The sequence below is a fragment of the Gobio gobio genome (genome assembly GCF_949357685.1).
Source record: "Gobio gobio genome assembly, chromosome: 8".
NCBI classification, from domain to species: domain Eukaryota; kingdom Metazoa; phylum Chordata; class Actinopteri; order Cypriniformes; family Gobionidae; genus Gobio; species Gobio gobio.
Genome location: NC_137114.1, coordinates 22,674,156 through 22,694,984, shown reverse-complemented (window position 1 = coordinate 22,694,984; position 20,829 = coordinate 22,674,156). Strand labels below are relative to the sequence as shown.

At 46.7% G+C, this 20,829-nt stretch overlaps 1 protein-coding gene across 2 annotated transcripts in view; it reads right to left on the bottom strand.

Moving 5' to 3' along the window:
- Positions 1-20,829, bottom strand: part of LOC307130623 (GTPase IMAP family member 8) — a 28,939-nt gene that overhangs the window by 3,618 nt on the left and 4,492 nt on the right. Inside the window, exons 3-4 of one of the 2 annotated variants that reach the window (XM_079823704.1) lie at positions 2,908-3,579; positions 1,845-2,543 (exon numbers count right to left, since the gene is read on the bottom strand). In XM_079823704.1, coding sequence (XP_079679830.1) covers positions 1,845-2,543; positions 2,908-3,579 — 1,371 coding nt within the window. The remainder of the gene's footprint in view (positions 1-1,844; positions 2,544-2,907; positions 3,580-20,829) is intronic. The other variant, XM_079823705.1, reaches the window with a different exon arrangement.

The following is a 20,829-nucleotide window of genomic DNA, read 5'->3' as shown; positions in this document are numbered from 1 at the left end:
TGTCCCCTAAAATTCTCTCTCAGTCACCTAGCCCCGCTGGATCTGGATGTGATGGCTCATACTACATGGCCTAAAATGCACCTGTATGCCTTCCCTCCAGTTGCTCTGCTCCTAGGAGTTCTAGCCAGGGTTCGCCAACAAGGGTCTTGCCTCTTATCGATAGCGCTGCATTGGTCGAACAGAGTTTGGTTCTCTGAGATAGTGTCTCTCCTCAGCGGCTTGCCGTGGGCGATTCCGGCGAGGCGGGACCTTATTTCTCAGGCGGGGGGTACACTTTAATCTCAGGCCCGACCTGTGGAACCTTCATGTTTGGCCCCTGATGGGCACCAACTGAGGGACACTGGGCTTTCGCCTGCAGTTATTGAGAATATTCTAAGTGCTAGGGCTCCCTCCACTCTGAAAGTGTTTGCCAATAAATGGGGTGTCTTTGAAAGGTGGGGTGCGACACATAATGCAGATCCAGTTAACTGCCAGGTTGCTGCAGTTCTGGACTTTCTGCAAGATAAATTGTCAACAGGCACTTGCCCCTCCACTCTCAGGGTTTATGTGGCCGCTCTATCGGCTTGCCACGCCCTGGTGGATGGGGTGCCGCTTAGGAGGCATCCTCTGCTTGCTCGTTCGCTTTATTTGCGGGGCCAGGCGGTTGGGGCCTCAGGTAAGAACCAAGATCCCTTCATGCAACTTAGCTATAGTCCTCGAGGGTCTGGTTAAGACCCCCTTGGAACCGTTAAGAGTCAGCGTCTGATAGACTTCTGACCCAAAAGATGTTTTTTCTTATGGCTATAACTTCTTTAAAAATAATTGGTGATATACAGGCTCTGTCAATATCGCCAACCTGCTTAGACTTTGCCCCAGGCTTGGTGAAAGCAATATTGCATCCTCATCCTGACTACCTGCCTAAGGTTCCTTTCTCAACTGTACATCCTGTCACTCTTGAAACCGTCTGCCCTCCGCTGTTCACAACGCCGGATCAGGAGTAACTTCATAGACTGTGTCCAGTCCGTGCTCTTCAGGCCTACGTCCACCGCACTAGCCAGTGGCGTAAGTCAGAGCAATTGTTTGTTTGCCATGGGGGCCGTAACAGAGGTTCTGACACCACCAAACAAACCATGTCACAAACAAACAAATCAGGGATGCTATTGATCTTGCCTATGAGGCGCGTGTCAAGCTTCGCCTATAGGATTAAGGGCTCACTCCACCAGAGGGGTTGCCTCTTCTACTGCGTTAACAAGGGGTGCCCCCTTACAAAATGTTTGTGATGCGCCAGATTGGTCCTCTCCGCACACATTCATAAGATTTTATAGCTTGGATGTTCATGCCACCCTGGGCTCTCACGTCCTTAAGTCGGCATCGCAAGCTAATGTCTGAGGCCTCTTGCATCCTTGTGCACACCTACACAACCGTAGGGGGTCCAGACACCATCAAGCGCGGGGGCATGGGTATTCTCGTTCCCATATGCATAAACTTCATGCAGCATTTAGTGTAGCTTTTTAAAGGGAATACTTGGGGTTAATTGACTGTAACCCTGTTCCCTGATAAAGCGGAACGAGATGCTGCACTGCAGTTCGGTGCTGATGATGCCTCAGGACTGGTCTTCAAACAAAAGAGACCTGATGGCTACAGCTGGGGCTCATCTATTGATGAGCTATAATCATCAATATAATGAGCAATCTCAGCAATAATACCTCCAGGTCAACTTCATTGACGTATTTAAACACACTTTTCACAGCGGGTCGTGATTAGACACTTCCCATATGCATAAACATCATGCAGCATCTCGTTCCGCTTTATCAGGGAACAGGGTTACAGTCAAGTAACCCCAAATGTTTTCACTGTTTACTCACCTGATGTTGAATGTCTCGATTCATTTCTTTTTTGCACTTCAACCTTCATTTGTTTTGCTCTTTCCTCAACTTTCATCCTCCTTTTTTTCACCTCCTGTAAATGCTGTTGATCAATCTTAAAGCAGCATCCTTTGTTTCCTGTGACCATCTCTTCTATCTTTTCAAAAAGCTGTGTGACTTGATTGCCATCATCTTTGTTCCTGTTGTTGAAGACATGATACCGGTTCCCACACTTGTCTATTATCCACTGAAGAGCTTCTTCACTCTCAATGAACAGCTCAATGCTTGTGTCTCTCAACCAGTCGCCAAAGGTGAAGAGAACAATCATGTGATCCCAGATTTTGGAACCATTACAGGCAGCATGTTCCTCCACTGCCTTTCTGTACACTTCAGTGAAAGAAACATCCACTCGTATGACCAGGAGAAAGACGTGCGGTCCTGGAGGACAGTGAGATGAACTCAACACAACCTCATCTTTATAGATTCTGGGGGTGTATTTTGAACTGTAATTTCTTCTTCGGCCTGGAGTATCAACCACAGTGATGTGTCTTCCTCCAACATCTCCTCCTCGTACTGCAGATGTAAGTGATCTTTTGCAATCAAATGCAGATTTGCCCAGGATGGTGTTTCCCGCTGAACTCTTTCCAGATCCATTATAACCCAACAGCACCATCCTCAGCTCCGAGAGGGGATCTCCTGCTGGTCACAAGCAGACGATGATGTTTTATTATGGCATATCAACAGTCTTACAACGTTGACTTCGAGTAAAATAAAGACATTTTAATCAAACATCATTTTGATGACAAGAAAGGTCTATAATTAAAAAGAGGGATTAATGTAGGCTAATATAAATGTTCATTTTAAGGCACCCATCTTGGTGATCTATATGAAGGTAAAAGGCAAGTAAAGATCATATCTGATAGAACGAGAAAAAGGATAGAGGAAATACATAAATCTCTAAAACTGTTTGTCAAGATTCCATATCAATAGCATATTTCAAATGAGCAATAAACAACATTTAGCAATTGTTTACCTCAAAGCACTTTTTGAAAAAAAAGCTCACCCGTTGTTCTTGTCTTGTCTTTCATTCGCTGATACTTCATCCTTCTCTCCTCTGCTCTCTTTTCCTGTTCTCTCCTCTTCTCTTCCACACACTGTAAAGTCTCTCTGTTTATTTCAAAATAGCCACCTCTGTTTACTTCCACCATCTTCTGCATTTTCTTAAGCAGTTCTGTGACTTGAGATCCATCACCCCAGTTTTTAGTGTTGAGAACATGATATCTGTTCCCACATTTCTCAGTGAGCCCCTGGAGGGTTTCATTCTCAAACACCCGTGTTATTATATCTTCTGGATGAATTGTAGAGGTGAACAACACTATTGTGTGGCTCCATACATCATCACCTAAATGTTTCATATTGTCACACAGAATGTCTTCCTTATTTTGTTTAAAGGGTGTGTCCACATTTAAGACCAGGAGCAGGACATGAGGTCCTGGAGGACATTTAGTCACACTCAAGACAATTTCCTGTTTGTACAGTTCAGGATTTTCTTCAAAGGGTAAATTTCCCCACCAGCCTGGAGTATCAACCACAGTGATCTTCCTGCCACATATTTCACTGTGTATTTCCACACATTGCAAAGTCTTTTTCAATTCAAACTCCTTTTTACCCAGGATAGTGTTTCCTGCTGAACTTTTCCCAGCATTTTTCGGACCCAAAAGTACAATCCTCAGATCTGTTAAGAGAGAATCAGAGCAGAAGTATATGTGAATGTGCTTTCAAAAGTACAGTAAAAAATCAAACATCAAGAGATAACCCTCTGTGTTGGGTTGCATCGATGATCATGTATCGACGATAGCCAGAGATATTGTCAAAATCATCACATATTGGTGATATTAAATTAGGCATTTCAAATTCCAATTAATGTAGGCCTGCTACATTCTTCTTATTGTTAGACCTATTATTATTATTAGGTTACTTTTATTGTTAAATTAATATTACAATTACATTTGTGCGTGCTGTGAGGATAATAAAATATTAGGCTATTACTCCTCATTTAAAATGCTGATAAAGGCCACTGGATGTTATAAGCCTGTTCAAGATGCATCGGCGCTGCGCAGACCGATCGGCGTATGACATCTAAGTACCACGAGAGCGATTGGAGGATTCAATTAGAACTACAAACGCGGATTAAAAAAACTACTGTACTTAAAAAAGGACTGTCCTGCGAGCATAAGGTCTTGTTTTCCCCCTGCCTTCACACCTCTCTCTGCGTCTACCCTGTTCAGTGAATGGCTGAGAGGAGCAGCAGCGCATGCCATTGAACACACACAGCAGCTGACAGACATGAAGGATCGAGCTGCACACGAGCACACAGTGTTGCCAAGGATTTATCACTTATCTGCTTCCTTTGTTTTACATTTAAAGAATTTAGTTCGACCATTTTGATTCCCTCTTTTCTCTTGTGCTTATCACTTATACTAGCCTACTCACTATAACAGAGCTTTAATTCATCCAGTTTCTGACCTCTCTCAATTCAGATTATTTCACACATTTTGTCAAAAATTTTGTCATATATATATATTTATTACAGTATGTGAGCACGGATTAGTGGGGAAAACACATTGTAAGTATGACGCGTAAGTACGACGTAAGTATGCACTGAGAACTTCTGAGAACTTCAGAAATGTGAAAAGTCTCCATTAAATAGTTGTAATGATGATTTTTATTTTATTTTATTTTAATAATAATATTCAAGATTCAAGATTCAAGATTCAAGAGTTTTATTTGTCACATACACAGTTATATACACAATATACAACTGGCAGTGAAATGTAAACAGGTCCGCTCCATGGACAGTGCAAATAACAGTTACAAGAAATTAAATAGAAATAGAATAAAATTAGAATAAAAAGTATTAACATAAGTAGAATTATAAATAAATCAAGTAAAAGATAAAAATAGGAAATAAGATAAAAATAAAAATATAAAAAAATATGTGGATATGATAAGTGAGATAAACTGTAGACTTAAAAATAAGTGGTTAACATAAAATATATAATATGTATATATAAAGAAGTATAATGTGCAAGGTTTATTACAGGTTGTTACGCAGTAACAATAGGGACGTAAAGTGCAGTGCAATTGCAGTATGTGGATGTTAATGTTAAAAGACTGTATGTTTATGTGTGTGCGGGGGTGAAGTGAGTCACGTGACTGAGTTCAGGAGTCTGATGGCCTGGGGGAAGAAACTCCTCCTGAGTCTTTCAGTCTTTGCCATCAGGCTACGGAAGCGCTTACCAGATGGCAGCAGGGTGAAGTGAGAGTTTGCAGGGTGATTAATGTCTCTGATGATTTTAGTAGCTCTACCTCTGCAGCGTTTGGTGTAGATGTCCTGCAGAGACGGGAGAGCTGAGCCTGAGATGCGCTCGGATAAGCGCACCACTCTTTGCAGGGCTTTGCAGTCGTGACTGGTGCTGTTCCCGTACCACGCTGTGATGCACTGAGTCAGGACACTTTCTATCGCCCCTCGATAGAAAGTTTTCAGGATGGCTGGTGAAACCCTGAATTTCCTCAGCTGGCGCAGGTGGTACAGTCTTTGCCTGGCTTTTTTCACCTGTGTCTGGATGTGTGTAGTCCAGGTCAGATCCTCGGAGATGTTCACTCCCAGGTATTTGAAGCTGCTCACTCTCTCTACCGGTGTCCCGCTGATCATGAGAGGGGAGTATGACCGATGCTGTCTCTTCCTGAAGTCCACAATCAGTTCTTTGGTCTTGTTAACATTCAGAGAGAGACAGTTGTCCTGGCACCATGATGTCAGTTGCTCCACTTCGTCCAAGTATGCCGTCTCATTGTTGTTGGAGATGAGACCCAGGACAACAGTATCATCAGCAAACTTGATGATCGAGGTGGAGCTGTGTGTGGACAAACAGTCATGGGTGTAGAGAGAGTAGAGCAGGGGACTCAGCACACAGCCCTGTGGAGCTCCAACACTCAGGGTGATGGAGGTGGAGGTGAACTGGCCTACTCTCACCGCCTGGGGTCTGCCAGTGAGGAAATCTTCAATCCAGAGGCAGAGAGAAGAATTCAGGCCTAGATCCAGGAGTTTGTGTGTTAGCTTAATGGGAACTATGGTGTTAAAGGCTGAGCTATAGTCAATAAATAGCAGCCTGACATAGTTCCCACTTTTGCTGTCGATGTGAGTGAGGCAGGAGTGAAGGACGTGAGAAATGGCATCTTCAGTCGATCTATTGGGACGATAGGCAAACTGAAGAGGGTCCAAAGTGTCAGGAATGGAGGAGCAAATGTTGTTTTTAATGAGTCTCTCAAAGACCTTCATGACTAAAGATGTGAGAGCCACTGGACGATAGTCATTTAGGCAAGAGGGTTTACTGATCTTAGGTACAGGGATGATGGAGGATCGTTTGAAGGAGGTGGGGACAACAGATGTAGCAAGGGACTCGTTGAATATGGATGTAAAGAGCCCTGCGAGCTGATCAGCACAGGACCGCAGAACACGACCTGAAATACCATCCGGCCCAGCAGCTTTCCTGACATCCACACGTTTGAGTGCCCTCCGAACCTCGTCCTCCGAGACAGAGATCACGTGACCGTTGCTGCTCTGAGGGACTCTCTCTGACGCGTCACTCGCCGGAGTCGCGCTGCCGCGATTACCATCAAAGCGAGCGTAGAAAGAGTTTAACTCGTTCACCAGCAACGGATCAGCTCTCACCTCTGCAGAGGATTTAGTTCCAAAAGCACAGATGGTTCTCAGTCCCTGCCACATCCGCCGGGAGTCGTTGAGTTGGAAATGAGATTCCACTCGGTCTTTATAGCGGAGTTTTGCGGCTTTAACGGCGCGCCGGAGGTCGTAACATGAAGCTTTGTACTCCCTCATATCCCCCGTTAGGAGACCGGCATTGTAAGCGGTGGTGCGCGAGTTTACTGCAGTGCGAATTGAACTGTCCACCCACGGTTTCTGATTAGGGAAGGACGTTATAGTTATTGTTTGTGTGGCTTGCTCTGTCAGTGTGTTAATAAAGCAGAGCGCCACTTCTGTGAACTCGCTGACGTCTTCAGAACTCGCGCGGAACATGTCCCAGTCGACGTCATCAAGAGCTGCCTGTAGCGTGATCTCTGAATGGGATGACCAGCGTTTGACTTCCCTCCTCACCGGGGGCTCTTGAACGAGCCTTTGTTTATATTCCGGTGTGAGGAAAATGGCGGCATGGTCCGATTTGCCAAAAGCTGGCTGTGAACGAGCTTTGTAGGCGTTCTTAAACGGAGAGTAGCAATGATCCAGTGTGTTTGCTCCTCGTGTGGGACAGGAGACATGCTGGTGAAAGTTTGGCAATACTTTCTTTAGGTTTGCTTTGTTAAAATCACCCGCGACGATGAAAGCAGCGTCGGGGTGTTTGTTTATGAAGCCGCTGGTCACATCATGGAGGGCAGATAAAGCCAGCCCCGTGTCTGCTTGTGGTGGAATATAAACGGCAGTAGCGATGACCGAGGAAAACTCCCTCGGCAGGTAGAAAGGCCGGCACATGAGAGTTAAATGTTCCAAGTGAGGCGAGCAGGATCGCGAAAGAATGGAGATGTTCCTAGGATCGCACCATTTCTTGTTTATCATGAAACACACTCCACCGCCTTTAGATTTCCCGGCCTCGGCTGTTCTGTCCATCCGAAAAACAGAGAAGTTCTCGGACGGCGTCACGGCTGTATCCGGGACCGCTGGCGTGAGCCATGTTTCGGACAGACAATAGATGTTGCAGTCTCTCATGTCCCGTTGAAAACTTATCCTGGCTCTAAGATCGTCCATCTTATTCTCCAAGGATTGGACATTTGCGAGCAAAATGCTCGGGAGAGGAGGACTGAATGCTCTTTTTCTCAGTCTGTTGCGGATCCCAGCGCGTTTCCCGCGGTGTTTTTTGAATCTTCGCCGTCGACTCGAGTGGCCATTGTTCAACTCGGCGTCCCGGCGAATCTCAGATGGAAGATTGGAGAAAGTGTCCTGAAACAGGTCAGTGTAGCGGTAACCAATTTCCAGAAGTGTTTTGCTGTCGTAACAGATCAAAGCAGATGATCCGTTGGAAAAAATAGAGAGTAAAAGAGAGTAGAATAATAAATAAAAGCAAAGTCTTAGCGGAGCGACCTGAACGGCGACCGAGCACGGCGGCGCCATCTTGCATCATATGTTAATATGTTCAGATGTGGTCAGGTGTACTCATACTGTGCACTGTGCACAGTAGCCTATGAGTAAACCTGACCACAAATTGGGTTTCAGAGGGGAATGATCATTCATACTGTGTACTGTAACTGTCACTGCAACCTTTCAACGGGGTAAAGTGCTGAAACCCTTTTATACTGGAAAATATAAAACTCAAAACTCACAAAGAATGATAACTTACACAACAACTCTTGCTTACTAATATGAGCAAGTGATTTATCTTTCATCCAAAGCTACATGATGCAATTTTGAATTTAGAATCATAGTTACAACTATTTATTTAATGGAGACTTTTCCCATTTCTGACGTTCACAGAACTAATATAATTGTGGCTCCAGGTAAACATAGATCCTGTTTAAGTATTGTGGTAATGTAGTGGTGAACTACAGCAAAAATAACTGTGTTCTCATTTTCCCCCAGTAGCTACAGCTCCATAAAAATAATAAATAAAGTTAATATAGTATCTGGTAATGATAAATATATATTAATAATGCAATCCAGTCAGTAAATAAAGTTTAACTCTCTTGCATTTGGTTCGTTGATGAAGCCATGTCTAATCGTTTTACAACAGGCGTCCATTCACAACTGACTTCCGGAAAAACGGAATTAACCAATGACATTTCAGGTTACAATGAAATAAGTAAAGTCCCGCCCCACGACTTCCAAAAACAAAAAGTTTTCGCATGAGCAAAATAGAAGATCAAGTGCAAGTGTGGGGAATGATGCTGCGATGCACGCGCGTGCTGCGAGTCGTGTCCAAGCTTGCAAGGGCTTGATTTGCACGCAGAGGAGATGTAATGCGTGCACATTATTTTTATTTTGGTTTGTCATTATATTTATTTTGATTTAATTAGACTGCAAATAATTTGAGCGCTGGTCACTCTCTGCTCTCTCTGACGACGACATTTTTGTCCTGTGTCGCCCCCCGTAGCTTCTCTATGTGCTTCAAAAGGGAGGGGTGAGCGTTAGGTGATTGCAATTCACAACCTTTAATGGGCTTTTTCAAGTCCTCTTTTATTTTTTGAGTTATTTCTATCCATTCCGCATCTCCCACATATGTGTGTTTTAGCAAGGCGGTCTTTATTTGTACTGTGTTGCAAGTTGGTGAATGAAGATACTTGCCCGGTTAAGTGTCACTAGCGCTTTATAAATGTATCCAGTGTAAAACCCAGACATCGCAAAAAAAATTTGGCTTTTTTTTTTTAAACTGAGCAACAGCTCACCAGTTACAAAAGACACTGTGACAGTCTGTCACAGGCAATTCTAGTTGCATGTTTCATCAATTAATTTCTTAAATCATCCTTTGACTATGTTCTGGCCCGCCATCTAGTGGCAAAAAGCCTGATGCCAAACTTACTTGCCGACTCCTGGTATAGTGAATTGAAAGTTATCCAGGGATAATGCCATGATGTATTGTGTGTGTGTGTGTGTGTGTGTGTGTGTGTGTGTGTGTGTGTGTGTGTGTGTGTGTGAGAGAGAGTGTGTGTGAGCTCGTGACTCTTTCCCACCCACTGCACACTTCCACAAGCTCGGCTGTTTTTGGAAAGAATTGGTACAGAGTACACTACTGCTGTTACGGTTCTGGGTGGCTTAGTAAGCACACGACGAAGGAGGTGAGGAATAACAAAGGTTTTAATCCAAACACAGACTTAGAAGGCATAGTACACGCTCACACAGACATGTGTAGACAAACAATAACCGACAAAGGACTGAACAGAACAGGGAGTATAAATACACAAGGTAATGGAGAGAACTAGTTAGACACAGGTGGAGTTGATAAACTAATCAGGGATAAACGAGAACAGGTGAAGACAAGACAAACGTAATTGTAACATTACGCCCCCTCTCGGAAAGGCGCCGTGAAGACAACAGAGTCCATGAAGTAGAAAATGGGGCGGAGGCTTCGGTGGAGGGCGTGGAGCTGATGATAGACAGGCGTCTGGAGTAGGCGGGCACCAGTACCATGGTGGCGCTGACAGAGGGAGGGTCCAGGGCGGAGTCCAGACTGCAGGGGCGGATGGAGCCCTGGGACCGATCGGCGGAGGCGGAACAATGGTGAGGGGAGGAACCAGCGGAACCGAGCGGCCGACGGACCAGGGCGACATCGCAGGCCTGGAAGCCTGGCACTGAGTCGCTGGCTCACGGGACTGAAGCGGTGACGGGGACTCGGATGACCGGAACGACGATGTGGCGAGTGAGGCCGACGGGGAGGCTGGAGGAAGGGAGGAGCACGCCGACGCCGTAGGGGTGCATGGTGAGGGCGTAGCCCGAATCCCGGAAGTCCGTGGCATAGGCTGTGCGTCGACCGCCGGAGGCTGACCTGGAGAGACGAGGGAGCCCAGCGGAGTTTCTGGGCAGACGGGCCACGGAGGCGTTGAAGGAGCAGAGAGCCGAGGCGATGGTGACGGACTGACAGGCCGAGGTGGAGATATGGGCCTGGAGGCCTGAGGTGTAGCCGGAGACTTGGCCTCTAGCTGAGCTGGTGGCAGGGAAGCCCGAGGCGCAGATGATGGGCCGCACGGAGTGAGCGGCGGGGGTAGAGCCAAGGAGCTGGACAACACCAGTGGTGCTGACGGATCCAGGGGACTGGCCGTGACCAGCAATGGAGACGGGTTCAGGAGAGGCATGGATACGTGCAGAAGATTTCCAGACGGGACTGGCGAAGAAGGTGACGAAGAGAGGGTGGGGACTAGGGTGGGAAAAGGATCCGCGGACCACAGATTGATCAGGTTACAGTCTGCTCCTGGCTCTAAGATGGACTGACCAACCTGCGACAACTCCGGGGCCTTTGCGTCTTCCAACACTCGAATCACCTCGGTGGGTGCCTCGGGCTCGCCGGCTGTAGGAAGGAGACCGCCACTCCGGATCATCCAGGCCAGGTATCCCAGGTACGGCCGGCTCTCTGGACGGAGAAGAAGTTGCAGCATGGGTGAGTCCATCTTCTTTAATACTCACTTTGAGGGTCGGTTATTCTGTTACGGTTCTGGGTGGCTTAGTAAGGACACGACGAAGGAGGTGAGGAATAACAAAGGTTTTAATCCAAACACAGACTTAGAAGGCATAGTACACGCTCACACAGACATGTGTAGACAAACAATAACCGACAAAGGACTGAAGAGAACAGGGAGTATAAATACACAAGGTAATGGAGAGAACGTCTCGGTTACGACTGTAACCTTAGTTCCCTGATAGGGAACGAGACGCTGCGTGACCGCTCTGGGAACGCCTCTGCGTGATTGCGTCGTGAAGCACGTATGTCATCAGTCCAATAGAGAGACGGAACGTCATAGGCGGGTGACGTCATAGACCCGGAAGCTATAAAGCACACCGGCAAACACACGCCGTTAGCTTCTGAAGAAGGCCTGAAACAAGGCGCTTGCGGGCATGCGAGGAGTATGGCCGGGTGACGCAGCGTCTCGTTCCCTATCAGGGAACTAAGGTTACAGTCGTAACCGAGACGTTCCCTTTCAAGGGAACTCGCGCTGCGTCACCGCTCTGGGAACGAGAATACCCACGTCCCCATGCAAGTCTGGATGCCCGCCTGAGACAGCTACGAGGCGAGCACCCGAGACCCCGGAGTAGCAGAAACATCTAGTTCATAGAACCTGACAAAAGTATGCGGCGAGGACCACCCCGCCGCATCACACACTTCCTGCAGGGAGACCCCTGCCAAGAGAGCTTGAGAAGCAGCCATACTCCTAGTGGAGTGGGACCGAACAGCCAAAGGAGAGGGCTGTCCGGCCGCCACATAAGCCAGTGAGATAGCCTCGACTACCCACTTGCTCATCCTCTGCTTTGACACCGGACCCCCACGGGATGGAGGTCCGTAGCAAACAAATAACTGATCAGTTTTCCTCCAGTTTTCTAAAGCGCGAACTGGACAAAGCAGATTTAACTTTTCCTGGTCTGACGTCACAAAGGGAGGAGGACAGAAGGCCTGGAGCACAATAGGTCTCACAGGATTAGTGAGGACCTTAGGAATATACCCGGGCCTCGGAGAGAGAAAGGCCTTAGCCATAACCGGGGCAAACTCCAAGCACGAGGGTGCGACAGAGAGGGCTTGCAAGTCCCCAATTCTTTTAAGAGAAGAAATAGCAAGAAGAAAAATAGTTTTGAAAGTGAGAAATTTTTCAGAAACTTCCTCGAGCGGCTCGAAGGGAGCCTCGGAAAGGCCTTGAAGGACGATGGATAAGTCCCAGGCCGGCACCCTGGTGCGTGTCACAGGTCTCAGCCTCAAGGTTCCACGGAGGAAACGAGTTACTAGAGGGTGTCGCCCTAATGAAACTCCACTCAAAGGAGTGTGGTAAGCAGCTATGGCCGCCACGTACACCTTTAGTGTGGAGGGGGCTAACCCAGCATAGAATCTCTCCTGCAGGAACTCCAGCACCACGCTTGCAGGGCAGTTAACTGGATACCGCAGGTGATCTCGACACCATAAGGTGAAGAGTCTCCACTTTAGGTAGTAAAGTTTCCTCGTAGAAGGAGCTCTGGAGTGTAGAATGGTCTCAACAACCTCAGTTGAGAGACCGGAACTTATGAGTTGGGCCCCCTCAGAGGCCAAGCCCACAGTTTCCACAAGCCCGGGCGGGGGTGAACAAAAACTCCGCCCGCCTGAGAGAGAAGGTCCCTCCTGAACGGGATCTCCAGGGGAGAGCCGTCGAGAAGAGACACCAAATCCGAGAACCATACCCGGCCCGGCCAGAACGGGGCTACTAGCAGGAGACGGGCTCCGTCCCGGCGCACTCTCTCTAGAACTCCCGGAAGCAGAGCGATCGGGGGGAAAGCGTACAGGGGCAGCCTCGGCCACTCCTGTACCATCGCATCCAGTCCGAGAGGAGCTGGAGGCGACAGGGAGAACCACAGACGACAATGAGAGTTCTCGTGAGTGGCGAACAGGTCCACTTGGGCCCTGCCGAACTTCTCCCAAAGGAGCTCCACCACATCGGTGTGGAGTCTCCACTCCCCGGGCCTTGGCCCCTGCCTCGACAGGATATCTGCTTCCACGTTCAACCGCCCAGGAATGTACATAGCCCTGACTGACAGCAATTTTCCCTGAGCCCAGAGGAGGATAAGGCGCGCCAGCTTGTATAAGCGACGGGACCTCAAACCCCCCTGATGGTTGATGTAGGAGACCACCGATGTGCTGTCTGTGCGCACAAGCACATGATGGCCCCTGAGATGCGGCAGGAAGTGCTTCAGAGCCTGAAACACCGCCAACATTTCCAGGCAATTTATATGCCACGAACGCTGGTGCTCCTGCCACAGACCCTGGGCCGAGCGACCACTCATGGTCGCCCCCCAGCCCGTCAGGGAGGCATCCGTGGTCAGAGAAGTACGCTGACACGGTGCCCCCAGCGATGGGCCCTGGGTCAGGAACCTGGGGTCCTTCCACATAACCAAGGTGCGGAGACACCGCCGCGTTGCCTTGATTACGCAAAAGGGGTTCCCCCTCGGGGAAAAACCGCTGGTCTTGAGCCACCACTGTAGCGGCCTCATGAACAGCAGGCCCGAAGGAATAACGTTGGACGCGGCTGCCATCAGACCCAACAGTCTCTGAAACTGCTTTACAGTGAGCGGCTGGTCTAGCTTCACCCCTTTCATGGCTGAGAGGATCGATCCCACGCGAGGCTCCGACAGACGAGCCTGCATAGCGACCGAATCCCAACTCACCCCGAGATAAGTGATCTTCTGCACAGGAGAGAGAACACTCTTCTTGGAGTTGAGCCTCAGCCCCAACCTCCTCATATGCGCGAGAACAACATCTCGATGCTGAACCGCGAGACGCGCTGACTGTGCTAGTATCAGCCAGTCGTCGATGTAATTGAGAATGCGGATCCCCTGCAAACGCAAGGGGACCAGAGCAGCGTCCACACACTTTGTGAACGTGCGGGGTGAAAGGGCTAAACCGAAAGGAAGCACTCGATATTGGTACGCTTCTCCCCTGAAAGCGAACCTCAGGAACTTCCTGTGCTGCGGAAGGATGGAGACATGGAAATATGCATCTTTGAGATCTATCGTGACAAACCAGTCCTCGGACCTGATCTGAGACACAATCTGTTTGAGTGTCAGCATCCTGAACTTGAGCTTTGCCACGGCTCGGTTCAGGACGCGAAGATCCAAGATGGGGGCGCAGCCCACCATCCTTCTTTGGCACTATGAAGTACCGGCTGTAAAAGCCTGACTCCCTGTCCGGGGGGGGGGACCCTCTCTATAGCCCCCTTTTGCAGCAGAGTCTGTACTTCTTGAGTCATCACCAGAGCCCGCACCGGGTCCACCACAGTGGAGAGGACCCCGTTGAAGCTGGGGGGACGGCATCTGAACTGAATCGCGTACCCCAACTTTACACATCGCAGGACCCAACGAGATATGTGAGGCAGATTTTCCCACTCTGACACAAAATCTACTAAGGGAACCAGTCTCTCGAGGCTGGTCTCTGATGTACTCTGCACCGCGAGTGCAGCGCCCTGAAGCGGCGAACCGGCAGGGAACGACTGACTCGACGGCATAATTTCCCTCCGAAGAGGGTGCGGGCCATCCTCGAATGACCCGCGGGGCCCCTCCGCGCCCCGGCACTCAGGCGGGGTTGGCGGACTGACCCCGTGAGGGTACCGCGCACGCACGGGTACCGTGTACAGCGGTAAGCACCGTGCGCCCGCGGAGGGGATCACCCTCACTGTCCTGGGCCCAGAAGCGTCAGGACTTCTTTGACGCAGCCTTCCTCGCCACAATGACTGTCCTCAGATCAGCCCTGGGGTTAGAAGGCTGCGCCTGTGAGCGCCGCGCACCCGACGACCCTTTCTGCGGGGGTGTACGAGTGGCGTCACCGAACAGGCCCTCCGGAGACAGCGGCGCATCAAGCAAAAAGCTCTTGTCCCTTTCCTTGATATCCGTAAGGTTCAGCCATAAATGCCTCTCCGTGGCCACCAGGGCTGCCATAGAACGGCCGACGCATCGGGCCGTCTCCTTGGTGGCACGGAGAGCGAGATCGGCAGTCGATCGAAGTTCATTAATAGTATCGACTCCGATCTCATGGCTTTCCCCCAGGTCCCTTAGCAGATCAGCCTGGTATGCCTGCACGATAGACATCGTGTGCAGACACGCGGCTGCTTGACCTGCTGCCGAGTATGCTTTGCCCACAAAAGATGATGTCACTTTAAGAGGTTTTGTGGGCAAAGTCGGAGCCTTTACGGTCGACGCAGACTCGGGTGACAGATGGCTCGCAAGCGTCTGTTCAACCTGAGGTAGCTGACCGTAACCGTGTCTTTTCCACCCCGAGATATTACTATAAACTGACGTCTGCGGGGTGAAAATGCGTGCAGACACGGGCCGCTTCCAAGACCTCGACACCTCGGTGTGGAGGTCCGGGAAAAACGGCAGACTCCTACGAGGAGGCTGAACAGAGCGCGCGGGGAGAAAACGCTCGTCGAGTCTGCTTTTTACGGCAGCTCGCTCATGATGTTCATGTGGCCAGTCAATGTGTAGTCTGGCCACCGCTCTGCTCAGCACCTCCATGAGCTCCTCACTTGCAGGGGAATGAAGTGACGAGTCTCCACCCCCTGCATCGATGCTACAGACATCAACCTCCTCGGAGGAAGATAGCTGCAGCATCGCGGCCGCTCCCCGGGCGGGAGAAGCCGCAGAGCGGGCTCCCGATCCCAGAGAGGCAGCGCTGGATCTGGCGGGTGAAGGAAGAGATAGGGCGGGGCCCGTCTCCATCCCCTCCGTCAGATCCTTTTGCGAACCCCACGACATGAGTCGCCGCTGAGCTTCAGCAGCAGCGGGACCCGTGCCGTGGGGAGCGCTAGCCGGGACGCCCTCCTCGAAGAGCGCCCGGCGGGATCGCAGCACGCGAAGAGGCAGAGCCTCACAATGCTCACAGCCGGCACCCTAGAGTGCCGACTGCGCGTGCTGCTCTCCCAAACAAACAACGCACATCAAGTGTGTATCCCCGCTCGTGATGTAGCGTGAGCAGGGAGGAACACACTGTCTGTAACGTTGTTCGCTCGTCATACTTTTTTCTCTTATCAATGTGGTGAGAGTGCAAACGAAACAAAACAGTCTGAACTCAGACACAACACAAAGACACTTTGGACAGATTTTACACAGAGCGCTTGTTGAAGGCAACAGAAGCTAACGGCGTGTGTTTGCCGGTGTGCTTTATAGCTTCCGGGTCTATGACGTCACCCGCCTATGACGTTCCGTCTCTCTATTGGACTGATGACATACGTGCTTCACGACGCAATCACGCAGAGGCGTTCCCAGAGCGGTGACGCAGCGCGAGTTCCCTTGAAAGGGAACTAGTTAGACACAGGTGGAGTTGATAAACTAATCAGGGAAAAACGAGAACAGGTGAAGACAAGACAAACGTAATTGTAACAACTGCTTTATGAATATGATAAAACTAAATACTCTTCAGAGATATGAAGGATGCAATACTACTCTATAGGTACTCAAAATTTACATGAGATTGGCAGAAACTGTGTGTGTTATGTACCCTTTAAAGAAGACGAAGTAGTATGTCTCAAAGCTTTCCTGCTACACACTCAAAAGTATGTACTTGTTTTTCTTCACAAAAAGAGTACATACTTTTATGACATAGCCTAGTATAAGTAGGCGACTTGGGATGCAGAACTGTGGGACGGAAGCCAAGATGGCGGCGTGATAGGTGGACGTGTTAGGAGGTGTCATCAGGAAATTTTGAAATAGGACAATTAAATAACTGTTATAAGTTGGACATTTGTTATCTAAGAATGTGTAAGTGTTTTCTCTAATTACATTAAGCACCTTGCTCCGATTTATCCATGTGTAGAAGAAAAAATAGGCAAAATTCCAGCGAGAGAGCACAAGCCAGAGTCCTGCACGGGTCCGATTTTGAAAACCCGCACCCGCTCGTACCCGCAGTGCTTAAACCCGCATCCGACCAGTTTTCCGACAACAGCATTAAATAAAATCCGCACCCGACCCGACCCGCTTAAAATAGAACAGACACCCGACCCGCACCCGCAATAAAATCAGTTTAGCATATCACATTATAAACACACTTCCAAAAATGTTTATTGCCAGCATACAGAAGTTATTACACGACCATTAACACAAGGACAACTTCTGCCGGGAGCTTAACGTGGCTTAATGTACTGTTATTAGGAGGCCAAACTCAGGAAACATAATACTAATAACGTATACTATGTACAAAAAATCAGATGAGCCCAAAATATGAACGCAACGCGAATAACTACACGTTAAACGTTTTCCTACCAAAGAAAACCATTATAAAAAAACACTTAACGTGGCTATGTACAAAACAGTGTTATTAAGAGACCAAACTCAGGAACCATAACACAAATACTGTTCGATTGAACTGCTTGTGCTTGGTTTTGTTACCACAGTTATCTGCGTGCTTCCTCAGCGATGAACTTCCACATTTGCGGCTATCTTTTCTTCAATTCCTCATGATCCATCTCGACCAGTGCAGGCAGAGCGCGCACACGCGGTTGTGATTCTCCTGGGAGGGCACGCGCGCGCCGCGCGGCCACAGATAAACTGATATGGATTTGAAATTATTTGACCAACTTGGAATACAGGCAAGGCATATTTTTGTATATGCATATTTTTAGGAACACATCTACAATATACATGCATATATTGTTTAAATATAGGCCTATATTCGTTTACACGTTACTGTTTAAAACCCGTGTTTAGACCCGTGTTTCTCCCTTGTCCGACCCAACCCGCACCCGTATCCGACACAGTAGGATGTTTTCACCCGTTTCAGCAATATTCGCGGGTCACCCGTGCAGGACTCTGGCACAAGCACCTATGTCAACTATGGAGCCTGTTCGAAACACCGATGTGAATGCTAGCACTGTCTCCTCCATGGGTTTGAAGTCATTGGAAAATGCTGAGGATTCTTGTTATTGTTTCAAGTTGTGACTCCCAGAAGCCCTTTCACCAGAAGACAAGGTTGCCAGTAAAAAACTTTGGCCCCTTGTTAAAAAAGCCAGGGATGAGGGCAAAAGAGCCTCCTTTCTTCTGATGAAGGATTATTTTTATCGCTTAAACAGGATAACTCAATTTTTATTGTTTGTAATGTTTATGGTTGTAATTATCGATCTGCTAACAAGTCCCTGTTTTCTCAGATAACCTCTGAATTGAAAGATGTACTTGTCAAATACCCAGACTCTTTTGTGAATTTGGCTGGTGATATGAATGAGTGTATAGATGGCACTTTGGACAGATTTCCCCCCAGAAGCAACGGTGGTCTTCGTATAAATAGTAACATTTTATCATTATGTATGGATTTTTCTCTTACAGAATACATGATACATGCCGTTTTTTTCACCGTTTTTCACACGTTTTTTTGATTCACAGGAATTCACTTGGTTTAATAGAAATAGGTCTTCCCAATCAAGAATTGCCCTCTTCCTCAGCCCTTCAATTTGTAAAAGATACTTCTCACTCATTTGCTCCCCTCTCAGATCATAAACAGATAAGTTTAATATTGTGTAGCAACAGTGATACAACTCCATGTCTACATGGTTTCTGGAAGTTTAATAACGGCCCCACTTTATTTTTGGTGGCCTTAAGTACTATATACTTACATAAAAAAATAAGTACAATGTACTTACTGTGTTCAAATTGTATTGCAAAACACTTTTGCTGATATTGAGGTGGGTACGGGTAGGGTTAGGGACAGGTGTGGTGGTATGGGTAAGTTTAAGGGTAGGGTTAGGGTGTAAGGGAAGTGTCAACTGTGTAATTACAAAGGTAACTACAGAAATTAATTACAGACGTAATTACATGCAGGTATTTTTTTAAATGTAAGTACAATGTAAAAACATGTATGTACACAATAAGTGCATTGTATCAAATTATTAATTGAAATGTTAGTACATAGTAGTTAAGGCCACCTAATATAAAGTGGGTCCTTAATAACTCTTTCTTAACACCCTCGAGTCGACCGTCGCATTGGCTTGATCAACTCACTTTTTTTCTTATCAGTTCTCAAGAAACTCAAATAACTAGGCAAGTGTTATACATCATTATAATCTGTTAAGTTTCTACTTTTATTTGTGTACAGTCACAATAAAAACAAAATGTTGTGCTTTCTGCAAAATAATGAAAACAAACATGATGTGCGATCTGCAGCCTCTCTCTCAATGATGTCTAATCTAATTCTCTTCAGAAATTGGCTGAGAAAGAAACGTTGAAATGTCAAGTTTTAAATAATGTAAATCAAAACAAAAACAAATATTCTCTGTTTATGCAATCTGTTTGAAAAGAGAGAGATGTCAGTCTTTAGCGAGTCTCACGCAGCACGCATTCTTTTGAGATTCAAATACTGACGAGCCCCGTGAGAGCAGAGCGATCCTGCTACAGCATAAAATGTCATAGACGTATGACTGTTTAGCAGAGGTGGACAGTAACGAAGTACATTTACTTGAGTACTGTACTTAAGTACACTTTTTGAGTATCTGTACTTTACTGAAGTATTTTTTTTTTAGGGGAACTTTTACTTTAACTTCACTACATTTGAAAGACAAATATCGTACTTTTTACTCCACTACATTTCTATCAAGGTCCTCAAAGTCAAAAGTCGTTTCTGTAGCAGCTTTGCAAGTCAGTGGATGATTTTGTTTCTTCTTTAAAAGTTTTTTTTTTTTTTGCAAAATGTAAATATCTGGGAGAAAGAGAAGCATAGACATATGGATGAATCTGAAAAAGCATGATGAAAGAGCTCAGTTCAGTCTGAGTTTTTTTTTGTGCCTCTGAGATGCCAGAGCACAAGTACTGAATAGAGCTTTCTTTTGTGTTTTTTCGCACTTAAGCAGACCAATACACACAAAATGTAAACATTTTCATTTCGGAAAGTATTCACGTAAACAAAGTTGATTATGTCTTAAGTGAACGTAAACAGTTGGGGGAATATCGGATGTGTATCAGTGTGTAGGATTTGTGCATTCTGCCTTAAAGTGACAGCAGCTTTGTAAAAAACTTTTAAGTATTTAAATTAGTTCAAGGTAGTCGTATGGAGCATCACTAACTGGCTTAAACTACCATGGCATAGCCTGCATTTATACAAAAATGCAACAATAATAAAATAATGCATTTACATAAAAAAATATTTTTCCTTTGATACTTAAGTTCTTTTAAAAGCAAGTACTTCTGTACTTTTACTTAAGTAAAAATTATTTTTAACAACTTTCACTTGTAACAGAGTAATATTTGACCAGTAATACTTTTACTTTCACTCGAGTAATGGAGTTGTGTACTTTGTCCACCTCTGCTGTTTAGACAAGATTTCTTTGGCCTGTATTGGACAAATTATGATGCGTTTATTGTAAAATAGCCTAGTGTCACATATATAAATTTTTTATTCGCAAATGTCTGCTCAGATGCACATTTTGTTTTCAGTAGCCATTAAAACATATTTTGTTTGCAACCTCCTTGTTTCATATTGATGTATAAATATTATAGCCTAATGTAATTTTTTTATTAAATATATGTTGTTTGTAAAAATGAACAGCACGTGTAATTAAGGACACATCAGATGCGCAATATATCAGAAGACATGGAGTTTATCAGAAATTATTTTGATCACTTCATTAAGTTTTATTTTGTTACTGGATGGCATTGGCATTATTGACAACAAATGTAATAATTCACAGATTTTCAGAGAGACAGAATTTTTCCTCTAGGCAGATTTCATTGGGCTGCGTTAATTGATAATATAAACTGGAGAAGAGCTTGGCTGTTACCTCA